Consider the following 23,052-nt stretch of genomic DNA (forward strand, 5'->3'; position numbering starts at 1 on the left):
TCAGCAAGCTCGTCAAAACAAAGAGAATGTACAGTATCAAAGATGGTTACATTAATTTTTGACAAGCGCTCTTTTTTAGGATATTTTGTGTTGAATGGGGTCATGAATGAGTATGGGTTTGGGCTTAATTGGCATTAAAGTCAGAAACAGCTCACAAATATTGGCCTGAGTTGTTAATATGCCTGTGCATACAATGCATATTGCAAGAGTTTAAAAGGATTAATCAGTATCTTTCCAACTTTTGCTTGTAGGACAGTTTAGACAACATTCCCTTTGGGGGCAATGCATTGCATATGGGAATATATGCCAGAAAACATTGAAATAACTGTTCTCCTAAATATCATTTCTGTCCTAAAACAAAGCCATGCCATCAAAAATGGTCTTCATTTTGTGGGAATCCTAACCCTAACCCTAGCTATGGGTTTGCCACAGGTTAGGGTTAGGGGTCAGACCTTCCTCAAAGAGTTTCCACAATCTTCCATTCATTTGATTGGAAAATTTACTTCACTGCATCAAAAAATTAGTCTGAAATGACTCACAACCTTGTCAAACAAAGAGAATGAATGCATGAAGATTGGTAAAATTAAGTTTTGACAAGTGTTCTGTTTTAGGATATTTTGTGTTGAATGGGGTCATGAATGAGTATGGGTTTGGGCTTAATTGACATTAAAGGCAGAAATAGCTAACAAAGTTTCGCCTTATTTGTTATTATGCCTGTGCATACAATGCATATTGCAAGTGTTTGAAAGGATTAATCAGTATCTTTCCAACTTTTGCTTGTAGAGCAACCTAGACAACGTCCCTTTTGGGGCAATGCACTGTTCTGTACACGGTGCTAATTATTCAATCAATGCCACATGCAAGTTCTACATTTTGAGGTGCCTAATGGCCTCTAGATGCTATTTCAGAACCGAGCAGGACTACATTCGATGCTTTGAAACCTCCCCCTCGAAGGGAAACGTTTAAAAATGCATCCCAACACATTCATTACTGCTGTTAAAGAAATAGCACAAGACACAGCTCTCCACCACCCGTCCCATGGTAAAAGATCACATACCTTCATGTCATCATGTAGCACCAGAGAGACTCCAGCAGCTTTCACCTCTATAGATCTCATGCAGATCTGGTTCGGAGATGCCTCACACTGCCCGTTATGGAGTATAATCTCAATACCTTGCCCAATGTCCTGGAGCAACGCATAGGAGCAGAATCCGTTCAGCTTGAAGGCCAGTCCATCGAATGTGACCACGTGATTGGTTGAACTGCCCATGCACATGCCTAATGGGTTAATATTAGTAAACAGAAACCATGAGTAAACACACATGAAATCGATGGAAGTTTGTGTTTTCTTCAGGTTGAAAACAACATGAACTGTAGCATGATCGGTTATTAAATCCAGTGCTGTGATGACAACAGTAGAAGAACATCTTTAGCGGACATTATCATTCTCGGCCACTTTTATACACTCTTCACACACTGCTGTGCGACAATTTAGTCAAATCAGGAGGTACAGAGCGTGTCTCATGCATATCAACAATTTACTTAAATTAGCTTCCATCAGTGTTTTCTGCTAATACAGCAACTTTGACTCTTATCCATATAGCTTAGTTAGGGAGTGATAAAACCCAGCTGATCCTTCAGCTTCCTTTAATTCATGTTGATCAGAATCTTTCTTGACCACAAGATGAATGTTTTCGAAAATGGTGCTGCCAGTTATTATATATTTCTGTGAGGTTAGATTATAGCGGTTTGAAAATATTGCCAAATACAAAATACTGGGATGCCACGCATGATAACCATATTTGTTGGGGTCTCCCCCTTCATATCACCCACATGGACAAGCCCATCGGCAACCGCAGGGCTCCTCGATTTTCACGCTGCGCAGGTTGTTCTTGCATGTGGGCCTCTCCATCCTCTCGCAGTTGATGTTGTGGCTCTGGATGGTCACGATTCCATTCGGGTGGCACAGCAAGCTGTGGCACTTGTCAGAGAGGACCCAGGTCTCCCCAGGCTGCCAAGGACAACAAGGGCGGGTGCTTACTTTAGGTAAATGGCACAACCAGGCGAAGTGCTTCCTTTGGATCAATGGTTACAGTCTAATGTTCAAGTTCAAGTTTATTGTCATTATACTCATATACAGGTATATGGTACTGTATAACGAAACGAGATGCTTAGAGCTTTCCTCAAGTACTGTCTGTCACAAATGTCCTGTATAGATGGGAGGGCAACCTCAGTGATGGACTGGCCAGTTTTCACCACCCGCTGTAGGGCTTTGTGGTCAGCAATACTGCAGTTGCCATACCACACTGTGATGCAACCTGTCAGTGTCCAGTCTTGGCTCTGTAGGGCCAGTGTGGGCAGAGGCAGATATTGTACTATGTATTAACTAACTTCTGTAAAGTTTTTACTCCTTAGTAATAAAATGGGCTGTACCTACTGGATTTAAAGTGCAAATGAATTCAACTGTAGTTCTGACACATTGTTAAATGTGCTGTGGGCTTCACACAAAGTGTCCCACAGGGCTTTAGAGAACGATAACTAGAATAATTAATCAACAGAGGTTGTCATGGGTATCAAGACAAAGGACTTAAAATGGTTTCTGATGAAGTTCTTTTTGTAATGAAGCACGCTGGAAGCCAGTATTATTGCTTTCAGTCCAATACTGCACTGGTAGCCAGTGAGGATCTATGAAAATAGGAGTAATTAGTGAGGTGGGATGATTCTGTGTGACATTCGTGGAAGTGAGACTAGAGATAATCAATCCTCACAGAGAGCATGTGGAAGTCCAGGGTTGTACCACTGTCTCAAAGGATAATATAAGAATTACAACCTACCTGTAGGGTTTTCTCTAAGTGTAGGATTTGCTCTATAGGATTTCTCTGTGTCAGATTTACCCCGTGTGCAAGATTTTCTTGTGTGAAGGACATTGCTATACAGACACCTGTTGTTGGCACCAAAGAATCTGACAGAGAGGCTAAACAAGCACACTGATGTCTTGCATATAAGGGTCTTGCATCTGTAGAAAGGATCACAGGTTGACCCTAAATATAATGATCCTAAAATAAGTGCTTCTCCAATACCTGTTGGGTACGTAGAGGAGGTGTTTTAAAGTATAAAAGGATGCTTGTGAACAAAGGTGGGCAGATCAGAAAAGGAGAGAATCACTCTGTCAGTCTGATCTCCAGCTGGCCTCTTTGTTATTAAATGAACCTCTTCCAATTCTTCACTGAACTTGCGCTTTGACTTTTTGCTTCTCTACATACCTTTCTTTCATTTCCATCGTCATCTATGCATTTGCCTGGAGGACCCGCTGGAACATAAGAGAACTCAGTTAGGAGATCGTTTTGAAAAATGGGTTTGTCAAAAATCTCATGTGTGCATGATCAGGGGCAATACCTCGGCAAAGCTTGTCAATGAACGTGTGCCCCAGGGTGACCATCACAACCAGGTCGTCCATGTGGTTGAGGTGAAGGATGTTGCTCTCCATGTTGTGCCCTGCCAAGGTGGCGAGCTGGCTCTTATCGTAGCGCGTTCCCACGCCAATCGGAAACACGGATAAACCTGAGGGAGACGACACAGTTTGGTCTATCTTCAACTGTCCTTACCACATTCTACAGGTGCGCTATAGAGAGTGTGCGCGTGTTGGATTACAGTGTGGTTTGGCAGAAGCTCGTTGTCTGCCTGGAAAGTGTCAGGCGGTGATCAGCTCAGCCCGGTCCATCACTGCAGTACAGCTCCCCTCTATTTCAGACATGTTTACAACTCGCTGTCCCAGGAAGGCTGAAAGTATCGCTAAGGATTACAGTCATACTGGTTCCTCACTTCTCTCCCCCCTTCCCCCTGGGAAGCGTTATAGGAGCAGAAAGGCAGGAACTTCCAGATTAAGAGACAGTTTCTTCCCACAAGATGTCAGATTACTGAACGCTACCCCTACCACTGGCGTACACTGATGTTTTTATTTAAAGTTGTATGTTGTTTAACTTGTTGTTGCTGCTCCTGTTCTGTGTTGATGTTTTTGGTGGTTCCTTTAATGTCTTTGTATTGGAACGGATATCCAAATAAGCATTTCATTGCACTCGTGCCTATGACAAATAAACTGAACTGAAATAATTAATAAAACAGGCGTCTTCACGAATGGAAATGCATGTTCACCTCGTTGAGAACCGAAGTGAACCAGGTTCGAGCTGTGCTGTATCCTACATGATTGTGAAGATTAATTGAGAAGCACCATGACAAATGTAGAGAAAAATACGTTAGGATCGTGGAAAACCAGGGCCCAGTATTTTGAAGTCCAACAGAAACTACAGTATATAGGACCAAGGAAAACATCTTGCAGAGTCAGAATGCACAATTGCAGAAAAACCGGTGCAAAATGACCATTGAGACCATTCCCAAGGGGTGCCCTCAGCCACACCCGCTGTATTCAGCATATGAAGAAGCAATACACGTTTGTACCCACCGGCAGAAAGCTACTGTACCTGTGAGCGATCATACAGTTCACTCAATGTCAATGTGGGTACGAGCAGGTGTTGGAGGAATGGATGGCAAAGCTCTCTGTCCTCCTTTTTTCCTGCTTCTCTAGCTAACAGCATCAAGCTGATGAAGACGAGAACCTTCAGAGGGAGGCGGGTACTGTACGTACCAGCTGTCAGGGCCTCGTTAGCCGCTTGTTCCACTGGATCCTGAGACATGTCCGTCACGATAATCACTGCAATCTTGGCCACTCCAGGCCGGCCTCCGCTGCCTGAGGATATGGCATTCTGGACGGCGAAGTGCAGGGCAGCACCTATATCACCCCAGGAGAAAACAGAGCAGCATGCTTCACTGCAGCTCCAGGACAGCACAGAGCACCATGCCTAAATGCAGCTGCAGGACAGCACAAAGCACCATGCTTCACTGCAGCTCCAGGACAACACAGAGCACCATGCTTCACTGCAGCTACAGTAGAACATAGAGCATCATGCTTCACTGGAGCTCCATGAGAACACAGAGCACCATGCTTCACTGCAGCCACAGTAGAACATAGAGCATCATGCTTCACTGGAGCTCCATGAGAACAAAGAGCACCATGCTTCACTGCAGCTACAGTAGAACATAGAGCATCATGCTTCACTGGAGCTCCATGAGAACACAGAGCACCATGCTTCACTGCAGCTCGACGTCAGCACAGAGCACCACGCTTCACTGCAGCTACAGGACAGCACAGAGCACCACGCTTCACTGCAGCTACAGGACAGCACAGAGCACCACGCTTCACTGTAGCTACAGGACAGCACAGAGCACCACGCTTCACTGTAGCTACAGGACAGCACAGAGCACCACGCTTCACTGCAGCTTTAGGAGAGCACAGAGCATGTTGGGGAAGTTCTGTGAGAAAACATGAGCACAAAGGGAGTTCAGGAGGTGAGATACAGTGTTTAGAATAATAATAATAATAATAATAATAATAATAATAATAATAATAATAATAATAATTGCTTTCACTTATTATAGCGCTTTTCTGGACACTTCACTCAAAGCGCTTTACAGGTAATGGGGACTCCCCTCCACCACCACCATAAAGCCAATTCTTGGATGGGGATTATTAGGAGGCCATGATTGGTAAGAGTCAATGGGAAATTTGGTCAGGACGCCAGGGTTACTCCCCTACTCTTTTCGAGAAACGCCCTGGGATTTTTAATGACCACAGAGAGTCAGGACCTCGGTTTTACGTCTCATCCGAAGGACGGCGCCTGTTTTTACAGTATAGTGTCCCCATCACTATACTGGAGCATGAGGACCCACATGGACCGCAGGGTGACCTCCCCCTGCTGGCCCCACGAACACCTCTTCCAGCAGCAACCTTAGTTTTTCCCAGGAGGTCTCACATCCAGGTACTGATCAGGCTCAGACTCAGACCTGCTGAGCTTCCGTGAGTTGCAGAGTGATATGGCTGCTGGCTAGCAGCTCAGAGCTATTTATACCTTCAAGAGCAGAATTGGGATTATATGATGACCTCCTGCAAAAGATTAAAGCCCATTTAGTTTTAGAGTCTGTCTTCACCCAGATACAGATTGCGTTCTTGGGTTTCACATTCCAAGTCAAGTGAGGGCTCTGTCCTCCCCTCACCGGTGTGAAAGCTCTGAGAAGCCCAGAGAGGCTTGATCATGCTGTGTGCATGCACAGTCATACCTAGTCTAGTGGAGGTGGCCTTCCTCTTGCTCATGGCGTCAACCAGCCTCACAAGGTTCTCCCTGCTCTGCCGATCCCTCCAGGTGACATCAATCGTGTTCGTGTCGCCGTACTGGAGAACCGACACTTGTGTTCCTGTGGGACCTGTGGAGGTGGCAACAGTGTAAGACTCAGACAAGAGTGGCATCATTTTTGACAGCTTTGAGTGACCTGGATACCCCCCCAAAAAAAACCAGTGGTCTCTGTTTCACAACGACGTGCCAGAACACAGTGTAGAACTAGTAACTGGTTTTAATCTTATTTACAGTATATAAAAATTTAATCGGCAGCTGTACAGTATGTGAAAAGCGGACATTTTGAGAGTAAGGGAGGTCGCATTTATTTACACCAGTTCTTCAAATTATCAGTCCACAGAGATTAAAAAACTACAGCTGGATGTGCATTCATCACACACAGAGCGAAAAAAGTACACTTCGTACTGAAACATTGATGTGTTCCAAATCTGCTGATCAACTTTCTCTTCACCCGAGATTCCACCTTGAATTTCCTAAAATGCTACATTCCGGCTGTTTTTTTTTCACGTACCGATATTTGCTTTGTTGATAAAAGCCTTGACAAAGGTCTTCATGTCTTCAAACTGGGGGGAGGACCTATCCGAGCTCTCTTTCAGAATGAAAATCACATCCATGGGCTTGTCGCAGGGCACTGTGGAAGGAAAAAAGTCAAAATTATTTTTTTAAAAAAGGTGCACTTGTGTACCTGACATGACAATCTGGTTCAAGTAACCACAAAGGGTGGAATTACAATGAGGAAACACTAGAGGGCAGGACAATCCACATTTTCTCCAGCACAGCAGTTCAATAACTCAACGAATGCACTGTTAATAGCCTCAATTTGCATGAGAGATGCAGGGCATTTATAAGATGCAGGCTTCTTGGGTTTTAGACACTGTTGTGTAACTGAGCACCACAAGCTTAGTGTAAAAACTTAGTTTTAAAAAGATGGAGTAAATACTGCAGGGTGTGTTTCTCTACTAATAGTGTTAACTGTGAACCGAACCAGGTGAGAAGAGAAGTATAGACAGTGTTGTAAAGACAATGAAACAGGAAGGCAATTATGTCCATTCTGAAAGTCTACTCAAAGGCTGAACACACAAGTAACAATATACAAAATTAAAGAGCACAAAAGACAAGGGAATTGCTTAAACCCTGTCAGAGATGGCATACACCTGGAGTTTCTTGGCGAGTGTGGGAAAGACAGAATCACCCAGTGGTGAGTCAACTGGATCTAACCGATGACTTTACACAAAGCAATCTCAACACTATCTTGACATTAAGAGTAGCAGATTCTCCTGTTACCTGGCAGCGCTTAAAGTACACGTAGCAGCTGACATTAGGAGAAATACCAGGTCACACTACCTACTGTAGGACACACACACATTTTACAACTGTTTGTCGTCTACTATAAACTCAATTACTCTCATTGACGTCACACATAAACAAGCAGAACTGGTTCCAGTCACAACCAGTTGCACTAAGGAAAAGTCTGCACAGTAGACCCAATCCGGGTTTCAAAATTCATAAAATAAAACTGGATTTTGTTCAAATGCTCAGAGAAAACAAAGTATGGTCTGGAATAAGCTTTGCTCTAAACTGGGAGAAAAAGGAGACAACATACTTTAATTATGAAACTTTTTTTTCTTCATTTACAAGACAAAAGCCCTAATTTAACAAACTCAAGTCAAACTTTTTTTTTTTACTATAGAGAGTCTAAATTTCTTATTTCCCCTTTTGCTGTAGCTAGGAGCTAAATAAAAACCAATAGTGTTGATTTTATTATACAGTATGTGGATTTTTCAGTTTACAGTATATTTACTGTATGCAATTTAGAAGACAATAAAATAATTTAAAATGCTGAGTTTCATTGGTTTAATTGGCAACTCTCAGTCTAGAATAAGCTGAAACGGAATCTAGTAAAGGTAACAAGTTAATTCCTGCTTGAAATTGTCAAGATATTTTCTAAACATATAGAGTTTAAGAAGTTCCATAAATATAAAAAAATATACAGGATACAGGGCAGATAAGAGGTGCAGTAGTTAGCATCACAGCGCTAGGTGCCTGGGTTCAATTCTGGACCTGGGGTGTTGTCTGTGTGGAGTTTGCATGCTCTTCCCATGTTGGTGTGGGTTTTCTCCCACAATCTAAGGCCTTGCTGGTAGGTTGATTGGCTTCAGGGAAAACTATTGCCCTGGTGTGAGTGTGTCTGTCCTATGGGGGACTGGTGTCCTGTCCAGGGTGTGTCCTGCCTTGTGCCCATTCCTTGCCAATAAATTATAAAAGCGGAGGCAGACACTTACTCCCATATATTGAACATTTTAAAATAAGTCAGTGAGTTAAATAAAAAGAGTAATAATACATAAAATAAATGGCACAGGATCTAAAGATGAATACTGTATGTAACCTTACAATGTAATATTGTACATATTGTAACGAATAGGGACATGGAGTTGACGCTGTACACTTTTAACAGATCTCACCCTCAGACGATAGCGTAGTAGGGAAACCTGCATATAAGCTGTCCCTACTTTGTCCTTCTATTAACAGTGGAAAAACCCACACCTGGTTGAACCCATTTCACCAGTCCACCAAATACCGTCTTCTTATTTTACCAGTGGCTGACATGGCTACTACCAAGGCTGTTACTCAGAACTTAGATACTTGTTCATATCTTTGACTGGAATGGGTTCTCTGCTTTTAGCTGTATGGAGTTTTTGCATGGCTCACTCTTCAACGAATCGTCAGGGTCTAAATGCACCTGGTTGCACTGTATTGTTACTTGTTATCTTGTAACTCCATGTAACTTGTGTAGGAGACACCACACACAGGTGCATTCTATTTCCAGATTTTCTGGTACAAGTGCAGTTTAAGGAATGTCTCATTGCTTCCCCCTAGTGAGACATTCCCCCCCTTTTCACTTCTTAAACCTGGCTGCCCTGTTACAGCAATATAATACTTGCTCGACCTTATTATCTCTCCCTGTCTGCAAAGATTACCTGAAGGAGACAGCGTTGTCATGGGGGCAGGGGCAGACGTTGTGGTTGTGGTATGATAGTAGTTTTCAGGCAGCACTGCCTGATGAACCACCTGCGTCACCACGTCCTGAAGCTGGGTGTAATCTGGAACTATAAGGGGTCTCCGTGGGTGGCTGAGGGGCTCAAGGTCGATCTCTCTGATGGAGGGCCCCACTCCGATGGGGAAGACCTGCACGTCGGACGTCTCGGTGTGCCTGGTGATCTTGTCGGTGGGTGTGTTGCTTGTAACCAGGAAGACCAGCTTGGGCACCTGATCCCTTCCTCCCTGGCTTTTTGTGAAGGTGCTTTCTGAAACCGTCTGTACCGCCTTGCCAGTGTTGGTAGCGTTCCCTCCATGCCACTGCATCTTCCGCACTCTGTCCAGGATGGTCGTCTTCTCCTGGGTTTCTCTGTAAGAGTACTCGATGGTGGTGGTGAAGGAGTACTGGACGATGGTGATGCGGATCGTCTCCTCCCCTACAGGCAGCTCTGTGATGACCTTCTCCAGGAACTCCCTGGTTTTGTTGAAGTTCTCCTCCCCGACTTTGTCCGATCCTTCGATGACGAAGGTCAAGTCCTTGACGGCCGTGAGGCTGGGGAGCATGGTAAGCGCCAGGTGAGTGGGCGGCGGTGTTTGTGAAGTGACACGCCTCACTGTGGGACCCACGGGAGTCCCGGTGGACGAGGACTGAGAAACCGGTGGCCTTTTAGTTGGCGGCTTGGGGACAAGAGGTGTGAGCCCCAGAGTGCACATGTAGTTGGTGATTTCGCCTGTGCGCTCGTCAAGCTCGTCGACGCTGTTGAGGATGTAGGCCCGGCTGTTTTTGGAGGCTTTGGTGATCTCGTTGATCTGGGCAGTGCTGACGTCTGGGCCAAGGCCGATGGTTACCGTGGTGATGGCTTTCTTCTTCAGCAGCCTCTGGGTGGTCTTCATGGACCGGGGGTTGGTGCTGGCGGTCAGCAGCACCGCCACTCGCTCGGCGTGCTCGCGCTTGTCCTTGTCGTAGATGAAGACGGCCAGGTACTTCAGGGCCTCGTCCATGAACGCCGTTTCCCCGCCGCTGTACTTCATGCCCCTCACCATCTTCTTGAAGATGCGCTTCTGCACCTGCATCTCGTAGCTCTTGACGCCCGAGTGGAACTGCAAGATGGTGGCCCGGGTGTGAGCCGAGCCCATGCGGAACTGCTCCATCACCGTGATGATGAATCGCTTCACCGCCTCGAAGTCCGCCTCGGACAGGTACGAGGAGCCGTCCACCAGGAAGGCCAGGTCCATCGCGCGGTCACACGCTTCCTCTGGCACAGGGGTGGAGAAGGGCTCTGGAGTGGGGGTGGTGGGGACGTAAGCGGCGGTAGTGGTCACAATCTCCACCGGGCATCTCTCACAGGTCAGGTTATCATTCTCGCAGTGGCTGCCAGAGACAAGTCCTCAGGTTACAAGCTGAAGCTACAAACACAAAGACATTCTTCACACTCCAGTGGTCCTACGTTTTAGGAGCTTTTCTCTAAATGCGTATTACAACATTCTCATTCTTGTGTTAAGATATGTTTTTATATATTGAACTGCACCCTCTGAAGACTACTGTACGCAATTTTTTTTTCCATTCAGAATGAAACACAATTAGATATTATTAGGAGAACAGCAGCTGAGGAATAGCTGAGAATAATAATTTACTGGAAGTGTACTGGAGAAATGTCATTTTGTTTTTTGGCAGACAATGTGTGCTGGTGCGGCTAACCACTCAAACCATATACTGTAAACGTTTCCTGTGTCTTCCTCCATTGGGAAGTTGGGATCCACCTGAGCTCTGGCTGTATTTGTGCTCTGCTAGTGCCTCACTTATATTCTCAAGGAAAACAGCTGTTCTTTCGTGGATGACTGCATGATTTGGGGTTTTGGGGTTGTGGAACAAGCTATGCAGCCACGTCGTTGAAGCCGACACCCTCCAATCAGGAGAGAAGACACTTTACACGGAGGGTGGTGGTAGTGGAGAACAAGCTGCCCGACCATGTGGCTGCATGAGACCCTTGGATCAATGGCTTTCTCTCATACGTAACCATTCCTACAGTATGTTCCTATGTTTTGTCCAGCAAAAGATTAAATCACAGAGCCGACTGCTCTTTACCAGATCTGACACAGCTCTGGGATCTCATGGTTCAAGATGATTTTCTTCCCGTGAGCGACTCTCCTGCCCTCATGAAGACACACGCGGCACTCTCCTGGCTCCACACACCTCATAGCCACCTCATCCAGGATCTTCCCTGTGAAGCAGCAGAGCAGACAAGCACATTCCATTAGGTGCATCCACAAATACAGAACAATCTCATTTGCAAGGATATAGCAAGCTCTTCCTTTTTATAAATAAACAATAATTAACTCTTACACTTATCTAGCGCTGGATACTCCACTCAAAGCCCTTTACAGGTAATGGGGAATCCCACAAACACCAGCAATTTGCAGTGTCCAACTGGATAATTGTGGTGGTGTTGGAGTAGCAGAGGCCAGGCACTGAGCCAGTTACAGAACCTACTTCAACCCCCTTCTGCCATATAAACTGTGCGAAATTGTGATGTGGCAGAGGACCTGGTCTTGTGCACAGAGACAATTCCCGCCATGATGGTCCACAAATCTTCCATGTTTCCTCGCACTGGGACACCTGATTCGTCAGTCTGCTTACATACAGGCTTTTTACTGTCTGCTGTGAATGCAGTGGTAGTGTTCTTGTGGTTTTATGAGCATGGTAAAGTGATCTATATGCAATGGCTTATCAACTCTCCTGTTCTCGTTGGGCAGTAACAGTTTGAACCCTGTCTGATATCTTCGCTGTGTCAGGACCAGAGATTTCCTTCTGGATTTATATGGCCATAGAACAGGGGTTCAGCTGGCTGAGCCGGTTACAGGAGTGACATCACCCACCCCTGCAATCTAGACAGTGTACAGCTCTGCAAGGGCAGAGGACCCGGTCTTTTGGCATGTCCCAGGAAAGTGCGCCACTGTCGAACCCTGGCAAGGGCAGGGGCTGCCTGACCTCAAGACAGGGAGGAGAGGAAGTACTGACCTGGCGGACAGGTGGCATGGCAGCCCTCCACGCACATCTTCGGGCAGGGCAGGGGCTCCGGGTGCTGGCAGGTCACAGGGCACGCGGGGGCGCAGGTGTTGTATCTCCACTCGCACTCGAACTCGGGCTCCGCTTTGTTCAGCTCCTGACAGCTCAGGGCTGGAACACACAAGAGAAATTCCAGGTCTAGTGTCTTAGTTCAGATCAGTTTCCGGGACAATTCTCATGTGCAATCTGTGCGGTTTTCGAATTGCACACATGTGTGGATATAAGTTAAAACTGCTTTTTAATTAAGGAATTTTGTTAAGGGAAAGTAAAAAAGCCCTGTAGAACATCTTTCTTTTCTTCTTTAATAACGAATAATAATAATTATTAGCACTGTCCATTCTGAAGAATTTTGAAGCCTTGTCAGGACCCCTCAGTCTTCTGCCTGACGCTAAAAAGGTTTAGCTCTGTTTACCCTTCAGAGCAGAACGCTCCTTCAATCCATTCAAATCTACAGTATTTTAATATAAAATCAATTTTGATTTCAATTCTACACTTTTGACTAATATTTTTCTGGGTCTATTGTATTGATTCCCCCACAATAAAATGAAAATTTGGCACATAAAGACTTAAGGGGATGTCATGGTGGCACAGTTAGCTTTACTGCCTCGCAGAGCTGGGGCATTGGGTGTAATTATTTTGGGGTGCCATCTGCATGGATTTTGCTTGGTCTCCCCATGTTCTTCTGGGATTCCTCCAGGTGCTCTGGTTTCCTCCAACTGTCCACAGACACGCTGGTGGGTTAATTGGCTTCTGGGAGCTGGTGTGAGTGGGTGTGTTTGTGTATCTGCTCTCCAATGGACTGGTGTCCCATCCAGAGTGTACCCTGCCTTGCTTGCTGGGACAGGCTCCATTTCCCCTGCGACACTGACTTGGAAGAAGCAGTTGGAAAACGAATGTAGGGATAAACACATAAGGCCTTTATCAAGCTCTCAACAAGCCCAGAGCTTGCCATCTTGCGTTTACAGTTCATGTTTTTACAGCCTGAAGACTTTAACCATGTTTAGAATTTTGGCATGCGAATTTAATGCATGCATACTACAGGAAAACTCCCTGAAACTGTAACCCTAGATTCCACTAGATTAGTAACGTTCAGAGGCAAACATACGACACAGGCTGTTGGATCTCCAGTGGATGACTACTCCTCTCTGGGCACACTTGTGGGCGTAGGCTGCTATAACATCACAGAAGCACGTGCAGTCGCCAATGGATTTGCAGGAGCAGGTGTCATGAGTACAGATCTCCCAGTAGGGTTCTGGGTTAACCTAGTCAGAAAAAGAGAATCTCTGCTTGAGATATGCACAGTATTTTCCATTGGCAATCAGTTTAGAAAGTTATTCATTCTGTCAAAGATCACTCACATATCTGTAAATTCAAGGGTCTTACAGAATGCATACAGTATTATTAGGGATACTACACTGTCGTCTACACTTAACATGAAAATGAAGTATTTCCATCACACCTTTGATGTGCAGAAGGTATTCTTAATATGGTTGTGAGGTCTGTTCTGGCTGAGTGACTTACCCTACCTCTAATAAAAATCAAGCAGAGGAAAGGACCAAATTAGTAGCACACAATAAAATCAAGTGTACTTTAGTAAGAACCCACAATTGTGTTCTTGGACAGGTGAAAACAAAATGATGGATTGCATGCAGTATTTCTGGATGCAACACTAAAAGAAAATTTAACAGTAATAGATCCAGACATTTCCCTTCTTTAATTACAATGTTTGAAATATTTCACAATGTTATGTTTCAAATAAAGGTCTAACTATCTTAATTGTAATAGAAAAGATATAGATTGGAAACTGTGTGAGGAGACACACTTCAATAGCTATAGAATAACCTGTTCTGACTTGCCTTTTTTACCTCTCAGTGAATTGCGCTTGTTCTTCCCTGGCAGTTACAGTACCTGTTAATGTTTAAGCTCTCATGGGAGCTAAACAAGCTCGTTTCCTTGCTAGTCTTACCACACTGTTGCACTGCTTGAAGAGTTCGCTGGTGAGAATGAGACAAGTCTGCTCCACGGAGACCAGCTTCATGACATTGTCACTGCATTGAGAAGGAACCTGAAGTCATAAGAAAATCACAAAGAAATGACCATGTGGATAATTGTGTGCTTTATTCATTTTTCATCCTGCTCGCATATTTTTAAAAAACATTTTTGCTAGAGCAGCATGGTGGCACAGTGGTTAGAACTGTCATCTTGCAGCACTGGGGCCCTGTGGTCTATCATGAAGTAAAGTAACTCTTATCTCCTGTTGCACTGTTGTACTGTCCTCTCTGTTGGTGAAGTGTTAGTCTTCTTTGTAGCATTGGACTGTGACGTTAACACGATCATTCCCCAGGGGATAATAAAGCTCGAATTGAATGAAATTGAATTAGAGCCAATGACGGCAGCAACAGAAGTCTACCAAAACATCCTGTTTGCTTACTCTATGTAGAAAGCAACATTGTTGAAGGACATTTGTTGTTCTTCCTTAATACGTAGGCCACAACAGTTTACCTCGGCTGAAAGATGTTATAGAATTTTGGCAAGAAAGGGGTGGGAACTATTTTTCTTACCACAGAACCCACATTCTTCTAACAATGGGGACACCAACAGTGGCGTGCAGCAGAAAGAAACACGTAGAGGAAGATTCCATTTTGAACAGCAGAAAGCAAGAAAGCCGGAAAGAACGAAGAAAGAAGAAAGCAAAAAAGAAAGAAGACAAAGAAAAGAAAGAAAAAGGAAAGTAAGAAAGAAAGAACCCAATGTTCTGGCTGATGAGCCTTCTCATCGACACATAATAAAGGCCCAGCATTTGAAACCTTCCTTCTGTTTTGCTCTTTTCTGTCTTCTGTCGTGCTTGCTTACTACCGCCACCTACTGTACCTGAGAGGCGTCAGCGCAGCTCGGCTGGACTTTCCAGGAATTCCCAAAATCCGCCGGCTCCACCTCCAGCTGGTTGTTGCTGCTCAGCAGGTCATTGTTCTGATTGCCATCGAAGTTGCCACAGAGGCCACACACTTTCTCCTGTCGAGGCGGAAAGAGAAATCGAAACAGCTCTTTGATAAGGACCCTGCCAGCGCTGCTGTCTCTGATATCCAGCCCTCTCTCTGTGGGAAGTATTGTCAGCCGATTGACGTTTCCCAAGTCTTACCCTGTAGTGTCCTTTGAGCTGGACAATGATGCGGGTGCCCCTGTCCCATGTGACTGATAGATCCTTCCCAAGCAGCACAATGTAGAACAGGCCTGACTTTATTATCTCCACCTCAGTCTCGTGCACCACAGGCTTCTGCATATTCACCTGCGCCGAGTGGACAGAACAAGGCGATTATGCTCATGAAAGATGAATATGAAATCATACAGGGCCAAATTATTTTTATACATTCTGTAATATCGATATTGCCTAACCATCTCGGAGTTCGTCAACTTAAAAGCCTAAGCATTTCAATGTAACATTTTTATTAGTGGGTTTATCAGCTGCAAACATTGTCCTTAAACCCTGGATTGGACCTGTTATGGTCACATTATGTTGCAGCTAATTGTGTTAATGGACATAGTCCACCTTGAGCGGTCAGCTGCTAGATTAAATGGAGGTGGTTCATATGTATTAGAATCATGGGAGCCAGTCTCCACCTACTTGGCCAAGTTCACTAATAGTTCATTAAGTTCATTAATCATCAATGACATTAGCTGACGATAAATAGCATTATTAGTTTTACGGAATTAGTGCGCAATTAGATACTGTATAATAAAAAAAACAAATCCCGAGACATTTCCATCTGACTTTCACTAGACATCGAGTGTCCTATGGTTGGCTCAGTGGCCAATTCCAGACCTGGGGTGCTATCTGTGTGGAGTTTGCATGTTCTCCCCCCCCCCATTCAGGTGGGTTTCCTCTGGGTGGTCTTCTCCCACAGTCCATAAACATGCTGGTAGGTTGACTGGCCCTGGTATGAGCGTGTGTGCGCCTGTATTTGTGTCTGTCTGCCCTGCAACGGACTGGCATCCCATCCAGGGCGTACCCTGCCCTGTGCCTGTTTCTTGCCAGGATAGGCTCTGGCTCCCCTGCAACCCTGTATTGGATGACGCAGGTAGAAAATGGAGGGGTGAATAAATCTGCTGTAGATTATGAAAATCATTGGGCAGAATATCTATAGTGCCTTGTGGACCAAGTGTTCATTCTGTTCTGTTCATATTCTCACTATGTACTGTATGTCCTCACCTCTCCATGTGCCATCTCTATGACTCCTCCCTTGTAAACCACAGTGATGATCTTTGAGCATTTCTGCCCTGGACCTCCGCAGACACCATTCTCCACTAGGATGCGGAAGGTACCCTCATTACCATTGCAGTGATCCTGAGGAGAGAAAAGGTTAATGTACCACATGCTCTGAAAGAAAGGTTCTCTTTTTGCCAAATCAAACACCACCTCTGTCAACTGGTCTCTTTCCACCTGGGCTGCCCAGAGCAGACAGCCTCGATGACCACAGCCAGGCCGGTGTCATTGAACCAGGAGGATGTAAGAATGAGAAGGCAGCAAAATATATACTGTATAGTATATATATTTTTTATTTTCGGTGACTCTTTCGGGCTTTACTGGTATGACCAATAAATTGCAGCACCACCATAGCAGAACCAATTAAAAGAACCATTACAGACTATTGTTTACATCCCTATTGTTAAGGGACTTCACATGAAACTTTTTTGCGAGACAAGCGCACTGTCTTTTCCTTTCGCTGTAACAGGATCACGTAATGGGCTGCCAGCTCTATTGAATTTCCTCACCCCTCCCCCAGTACAAATGGCAGCTGTTCTGATTTGGGCAAGAGTGGAAATTCTGGGATTAGATTAGATTAGATTAATTATTAATTATTTTAGGGATGAATGTTCATCTATACCCTAGTGAGTGAGTATTTCTCATATAGCAGCAGAAACTTCATCTCCCTGCTGGCAGGGACCTGTAGCTGACCTGTAGCTATAGACAGGCTGTGGACACTGAATCTGTCCTCTCTGGACAGCCAGGTCTGCCTGTGTTGACCCGTTGCTATGGACAGGCTGTGGACACTGAACCTGTCCTCTCTGGACAGCCAGGTCTGCCTGTGTTGACCCGTTGCTATGGCCAGGCTGTTGTCAGTGAGCCTGTCCTCTCTTTGTTGCCAGGTCTGCCTGTGTTTACTTGCAGCTATGGCCAGACTCTGGTCAGTGAGCCTCCACACAGACTCTGCTTACCTGTGCCAACACATACTGACAGAGCCCAGGGAAGGTATACTTCAGCCCATCAAAGGTCAGGTAATGGGACTCCCCGATGGCCTGACAGGAACCGTCACACACTCGCTGACTGCACTCCCACTTCCTGTTGCGGCACACGCTGCCGAAACAAAAAAAACCACACACTTCCCCACTCAGAATATACACCTCCAGGTTTCTCTGTAAACAGGTAATATCTCACCTGCCATGGGCTCTGAGACACAGGTCCTGACTTTCTTAAATACTGTATGTCTGTATTTAAAATGGACAACAGCATGTCCAGTATATTTTTTCAATGATGGGCCTAACGCATGGACTTAACACAATGGATTTAAGAAAATGCAAATTGTCAGGTCCTGAAACCTTCTTGGTTGATTTCTAAATGTGAAAGTACTGAACGTGTTTCTGGAATCGCCCACCGCACAAAAAGACTGGGGGCACAAGAGAAGGGACTCTGGTTTAAAACTTAAGGAACGACTGGTGTTTCTGTTACCGGGTAAACTCCACCCTCAAGCTCCCAGCAGCCTGCAGCACAAGCCATCGAGAGAGATCGTGCAAGGCGTGATGAAGATAATAGATCACTGTACTGGACAAACACTAATTAATAAATCCCGAAATAATCTGAAATTTGTTCAGGATCTGAACTGAGGTGCCTTACCGTTGGGCGGTGCAGTGGCACTGTGGCTAAGGATCTGCGCCTGTGGCTGCAAGGTTGCTGGTTTAAATCCTGCAGCCGGCAGAGGAATCCTGTTGGGCCCCTGAGCAAGGCCCTTAACCCCAACTGCTCCAGGGGCGCCGTATAAATGGCTGACTCTGTGCTCTGACCCCCAGCTTCTCTCCCTGTCTGTGTGTCTCATGGAGAGCAAGTTGGCGGCTTGAGAAAAGATAAATTCCTAATGCGAGAAATTGTATATGGCTAATAAAGTGATCTGATCTTACCAAGTGTTGCAGTCACTGCTGATTGTCTGCCCAGGACTGTATTCCTTCCCATTGTGGAAACAGGGGCAGAGCTCTGGGGAGAGACACTGGTAGTTCCTGTATCTGACCTGTGCCATAAAATAAAAGTGTGCCATAAAATAAGTATCAATATTCACAACCCTGCTTAATTACAAGATTAAGTTCCCCAGAGGTGGCACACACAATGTATGATACACTAAACACGGTCCCAGAATCTCATTCAGCCATTTCTTAAACAATCACAGAGAGTCAGCTGGTGTTGCAGATTGTAGTATGTGCAAAATAGCATTGTGATCTTTTGTGTTAAGAGTCTGCCACTAGCCAAATATACTGAGCCTTAAAAAGAAAGATCTATTTCACCATCCACTAGGGGTGAATTTCCACATTAATTAAGTGAGCTTATTAATCATTTAATCATGTCATGGTGGGACAAAAAAAAAGATTAAGTTCCCCAGGGACAGTTTAATAATATTTTATTACATGGGTGGATAAAAGCCCAGTCTCTACTGGATGAAACATGCATTCAGTTGAAGTTTATGAAGAGTCAAGAATTGACTGCAACTTATTTTTATACTTTCTTGTCAGATTATATAATAATATTTCTCTTCACTTATATAGCGCTTTTCTGGCCACTCCACTCAAAGCGCTTTACAGTTAATAGGGAATCCCACCACCACCACCAATGTGCAGCCCCACCTGGATGATATGATGGCAGCCATAGTGCGCCAGAATGCTCACCACACATCAGCTGACAGTGGGGAGGAGAGCAGAGGGATGAAGCCAATTCATAGAGGGGGATTATTAGGAGGCCATGATTGGTGAAGGCCAATGGGAAACTTGGACTGGACGATGGATAGGATAAATCATGAATTTGCATTGCACCAACAAATACATTCAGACACTCAACATCAACATTGTTTCCTCTCTTGCAGGTGAATTGCTCCCTTCACTTCATGTTTTGGTGATTTCATACCAATGACTTGGCATCGGGACTGTCAAGATATTGTCTTCTGACCCAGATGCTCTAGAAATCAACAGTAGCAACATCTGTCTCAAGTCCTTTGTAGAACAAGCAAGCAGCAGTTAAAAACAGATCTGCGGATGTCGCTGTGAAATTGTTGAATGACACATTCAATCATGCAATAGGTTAGGCAGAGTACGCTGTCCTTTGTCTTAAGTCCTTCAATATGACGGTTATGAAATGTCGCTGTCAGGAAAACAGCTTTCCTAACTTGCTGGCCTACTACAAGCAAGCAAGATCAATTTTTTTCTGGGTCCCGATCAGTCTTTAAACAAACATCTTCAGTGTCAAGTGAAGTCCTTCTTGCTTCAGGATCTCTTCCACAAAATCACCCTCTGAAAAATTAAACAATCATTTTCCTGCATCTCTCTAACTCCCAGTCAAAAAACAGCTGGGTGAATAATTTTCTCATACAGTATGTTCCCATTTTCAGCAATGTTTGGCTGCATTCCTTTCCGATCCTGGTATTTACTGGGTAACACTTAATGGAAGGGACATGCTACAAATCCTTACCGTCCCAGCAGGACACATGCAGCCTGAGACACACCCCGGACTCACACACTCCAGGTCATAGTTTTGACAGGTCTTGGTGCACTCAGTGCCCTCGTCCCTGTGGCTGCTGCACACAAACATACTCATTGGTGGCCGACACGTCAAGGATCTTCGCACTAAGAGAAGCACAGACACACTGTGAGACACATTGCACTACCTGACTTTAAAACACCTCTTCCCTTATTTAGGGAGCCAGGGATTCCAAAGTTCGCTCCTGATTCTAGCTGGTTTTTGGAATCAACTTGGATCCTTGGAAAATCCCCCATAACTTTTCAGATCTGAGATCAACGGACACTTTAGTGTTCAACCAGCTCTTTAAGGCCTCAAAGTGGTCACACAAGTTTCACGCTTGAGCAACACACGTTTTCTGTCTTTTTTTTCCCCCAATGGTTCAGCTAGGAAAGGGTTTACTTGATGATACCAATCACTGTTTTAAATTTCATGTTTTCCATGATGTTGCTTAAAGTCTTTTAAAACTTTTATCAATTTAGCTGCCATGCTGCCTGTACCGTGGTCTTACCTCTGGGGTGTGCCAGGTCATTGAATAACAGATCCGAGAGCATAGCTCCTGGGACTTCATTGGAGCTGCAGCGCATCGCGCCATCCTCACAGTAACTGATGAGTCAGAAATTCAGGGTTAGTTACAACAGAGAGAGACCAAATAGCAGCCGTGGATAACATTAAAGTAAAAGTTATAGAACAAGTGTCTCCAACCTTGGTCCTGGAGAGACCAGGTCCAATTAGTACAGGTGTGTCTGACCCTGGTTCTGGAGATCCCTGGTCCAGTTAGTACAGGGGTCTGTGACCCTGGTTCTGGGGAGCCCTGGTCCAGTTTAGTCACATGTTTCTAAAGACTGATACCACCTCTAAGGTACTTGATGAATCCAGTAAGTCATCTGTTCAAATATGTGAACCGTAGTCAGGGCAAGCATAAGACCTGAACTATCTCTAAATAACTGAACATGAACAAATCACCTGTGTGTTTGATTGCAGTGGAATTGTTCCATATCTTTAGAAACTGGTGATGTGATGGAGTCCTACAAAACCTATTGGATTGGAGCCTCCACAGGACCAGAGTTGGAGATCCCTGGTGTATTGTAGAATAGTATCCGTTTCGGACGTAGCTGGTGGAGATGAGAGACTGTGCAGAACGCCCTTTTAATGTAAAAAATCAAACCAGATTGTTTGGTTATGACAAAAGCCTTCTCTCTCCCAGGTTGATGAGACTACACTATGTTGCAAATGCAAAAGGAAGGAATATACAGTAAGGCTGAAATGTATATTCGTTTGTAAGAATCCATAACCTGTCTCCTCGAGACCTTACTTTTCTATCAGGAGCAGATCTCTGAATATTGCCCAGACAAAGTCGGGTATTTCCTGCAAGGCTCACCAGATAGTGGAGTGATCAGAGAAGATGTCGTTGGGCTGGTAGATCTCTCCATCGTGGTAGCAGGAGCACTGGGTCTTGTCCACACACTCCCCAGTGTCGGTCACGTAGAGCCCCTGGGGGCAGAAGCAGCCCTCCATACACAGGTCCCGGCAGTCGGTGTCGGGCAGCGACAACGAGCGACAGGTCTGGTTACAGGGGCTCCCACACTGCTCGTACACCTGGTCCTCCGGGCAGCTCATATCTGGGCACAACCAGCCTTATCTCACTCTCGTGCGCATTCACAAACAAACTGTAGCAAAACTCCCATTTAGAAAGGAACAGCAGCATCTGTGACTAAGACATTACACTCTTATATTCAAGTGTTTGGGCAGCACAGTGGTTAGTGGTTGCATTGCAGTATTGAGGTCCTGGGTTCAATTCTGGACCCAGAGCGCTGTCTATGTGGAACTTGTATGTTCTCCTTCTGTTTGTTTGGGTTTCCGCCCAGAGTTCAGGCACATACTGGTAGGTTAATTGGCTTCTGGGAAAACTGTCCCTGTTACGTGTGTGTGTGCCTGTGTGTGTCCTGTGATGGACTAGTGTCCCGTCCAGGGAGTAGCCTGCCTTATGCCTGTTGCTTGCTGGGATAGGAACTGGGTCCCCCACAACCCTGAATTACATTAAGCAGTTATGGATGGATTATGGTATTCATTTGATCTCATTTTTTTATTACTTTTTTCTTTCTGGTCTTTCACTGTGCTTTACTAAACTGTGCTTTAGTCCAGCTAACCATGCTTTAGTACTCTTTAAATAGAGCCTGTTAACATGCCTTATATCCTAGATCAGTGCAATGTAGTTAAGAGACTAATGTCAATTACTAATCTTATGGAAATCATTTATTAAAATGTCATCAATTGACCGTTTTCATCAAATTCATTATTTAAATAACTCAGGAAGACTTGGTTTTGTAAAAGAAACAGAATAAGATTTCAGATGTGGTAATGATACAATACATATGCACTTCCATGCATCAGAAATGTATCAGTAAAACAGTATGGAGTATTTATATGATGGAACAGTACATAAATTCAAAAAGCTGATCACTGCTATGACGATGTAAATGATCATTTATAATTGAAGTTTCCCTTAGCAAAATAATCAATTCAGGGAAATCAGTTAGACAGCTGTTGTACTTTGACAAGTACCAGCCTGAAGGGATTATAGGAATTTCTTCCTATATGATGGACAAACATTGATTTGACAACACAGAAAGGATCAAAGAATGCCTTCTGCTGCCAAGGAAAGCTGTCTGGAGGGAACTACAAGTGGGAAAAATTCAACTGGTAATACAAAAACATACTCTTTGGACTAATGCATGTCCAATTTACCATGCCTTCCTAGAGAAATTCCTCTGATGTGTCAGGTAGTTTAAGAAAGTCTACACAACCAGTGTTTCTGTGGCCAACTTTGAGTGAGGAGAAGAGATTGAAGGACAACACCTTCTTAATGTGTGACGTTTGAACACTGAATGATAAGCTGTAAAAGCAGGAACCATTTTAAAGGTCTGGAAATT

The 23,052-nt window shown here is 44.7% G+C and overlaps 1 protein-coding gene across 1 annotated transcript in view; it reads right to left on the bottom strand.

The window, feature by feature from the left end:
- The window catches only part of vwf (von Willebrand factor), a 63,258-nt gene that overhangs the window by 18,623 nt on the left and 21,583 nt on the right, over nucleotides 1–23,052 (bottom strand). The window contains exons 16-35 of the mRNA XM_088646420.1: nucleotides 21,501–21,741; nucleotides 20,631–20,725; nucleotides 20,072–20,226; nucleotides 18,520–18,626; nucleotides 17,563–17,701; nucleotides 16,556–16,690; nucleotides 15,488–15,634; nucleotides 15,220–15,360; nucleotides 14,315–14,413; nucleotides 13,454–13,610; nucleotides 12,301–12,459; nucleotides 11,368–11,503; nucleotides 9,224–10,653; nucleotides 6,757–6,876; nucleotides 6,172–6,315; nucleotides 4,643–4,786; nucleotides 3,397–3,561; nucleotides 3,264–3,310; nucleotides 1,834–2,011; nucleotides 1,058–1,278 (exon numbers count right to left, since the gene is read on the bottom strand). Of these exons, the coding sequence (XP_088502546.1) occupies nucleotides 1,058–1,278; nucleotides 1,834–2,011; nucleotides 3,264–3,310; nucleotides 3,397–3,561; nucleotides 4,643–4,786; nucleotides 6,172–6,315; nucleotides 6,757–6,876; nucleotides 9,224–10,653; nucleotides 11,368–11,503; nucleotides 12,301–12,459; nucleotides 13,454–13,610; nucleotides 14,315–14,413; nucleotides 15,220–15,360; nucleotides 15,488–15,634; nucleotides 16,556–16,690; nucleotides 17,563–17,701; nucleotides 18,520–18,626; nucleotides 20,072–20,226; nucleotides 20,631–20,725; nucleotides 21,501–21,741 (4,160 nt within the window). The remainder of the gene's footprint in view (nucleotides 1–1,057; nucleotides 1,279–1,833; nucleotides 2,012–3,263; nucleotides 3,311–3,396; nucleotides 3,562–4,642; nucleotides 4,787–6,171; nucleotides 6,316–6,756; nucleotides 6,877–9,223; nucleotides 10,654–11,367; nucleotides 11,504–12,300; nucleotides 12,460–13,453; nucleotides 13,611–14,314; nucleotides 14,414–15,219; nucleotides 15,361–15,487; nucleotides 15,635–16,555; nucleotides 16,691–17,562; nucleotides 17,702–18,519; nucleotides 18,627–20,071; nucleotides 20,227–20,630; nucleotides 20,726–21,500; nucleotides 21,742–23,052) is intronic.

This window comes from Lepisosteus platostomus, chromosome 9, assembly GCF_059453375.1.
Source record: "Lepisosteus platostomus isolate fLepPlt1 chromosome 9, fLepPlt1.hap1, whole genome shotgun sequence".
NCBI classification, from domain to species: domain Eukaryota; kingdom Metazoa; phylum Chordata; class Actinopteri; order Semionotiformes; family Lepisosteidae; genus Lepisosteus; species Lepisosteus platostomus.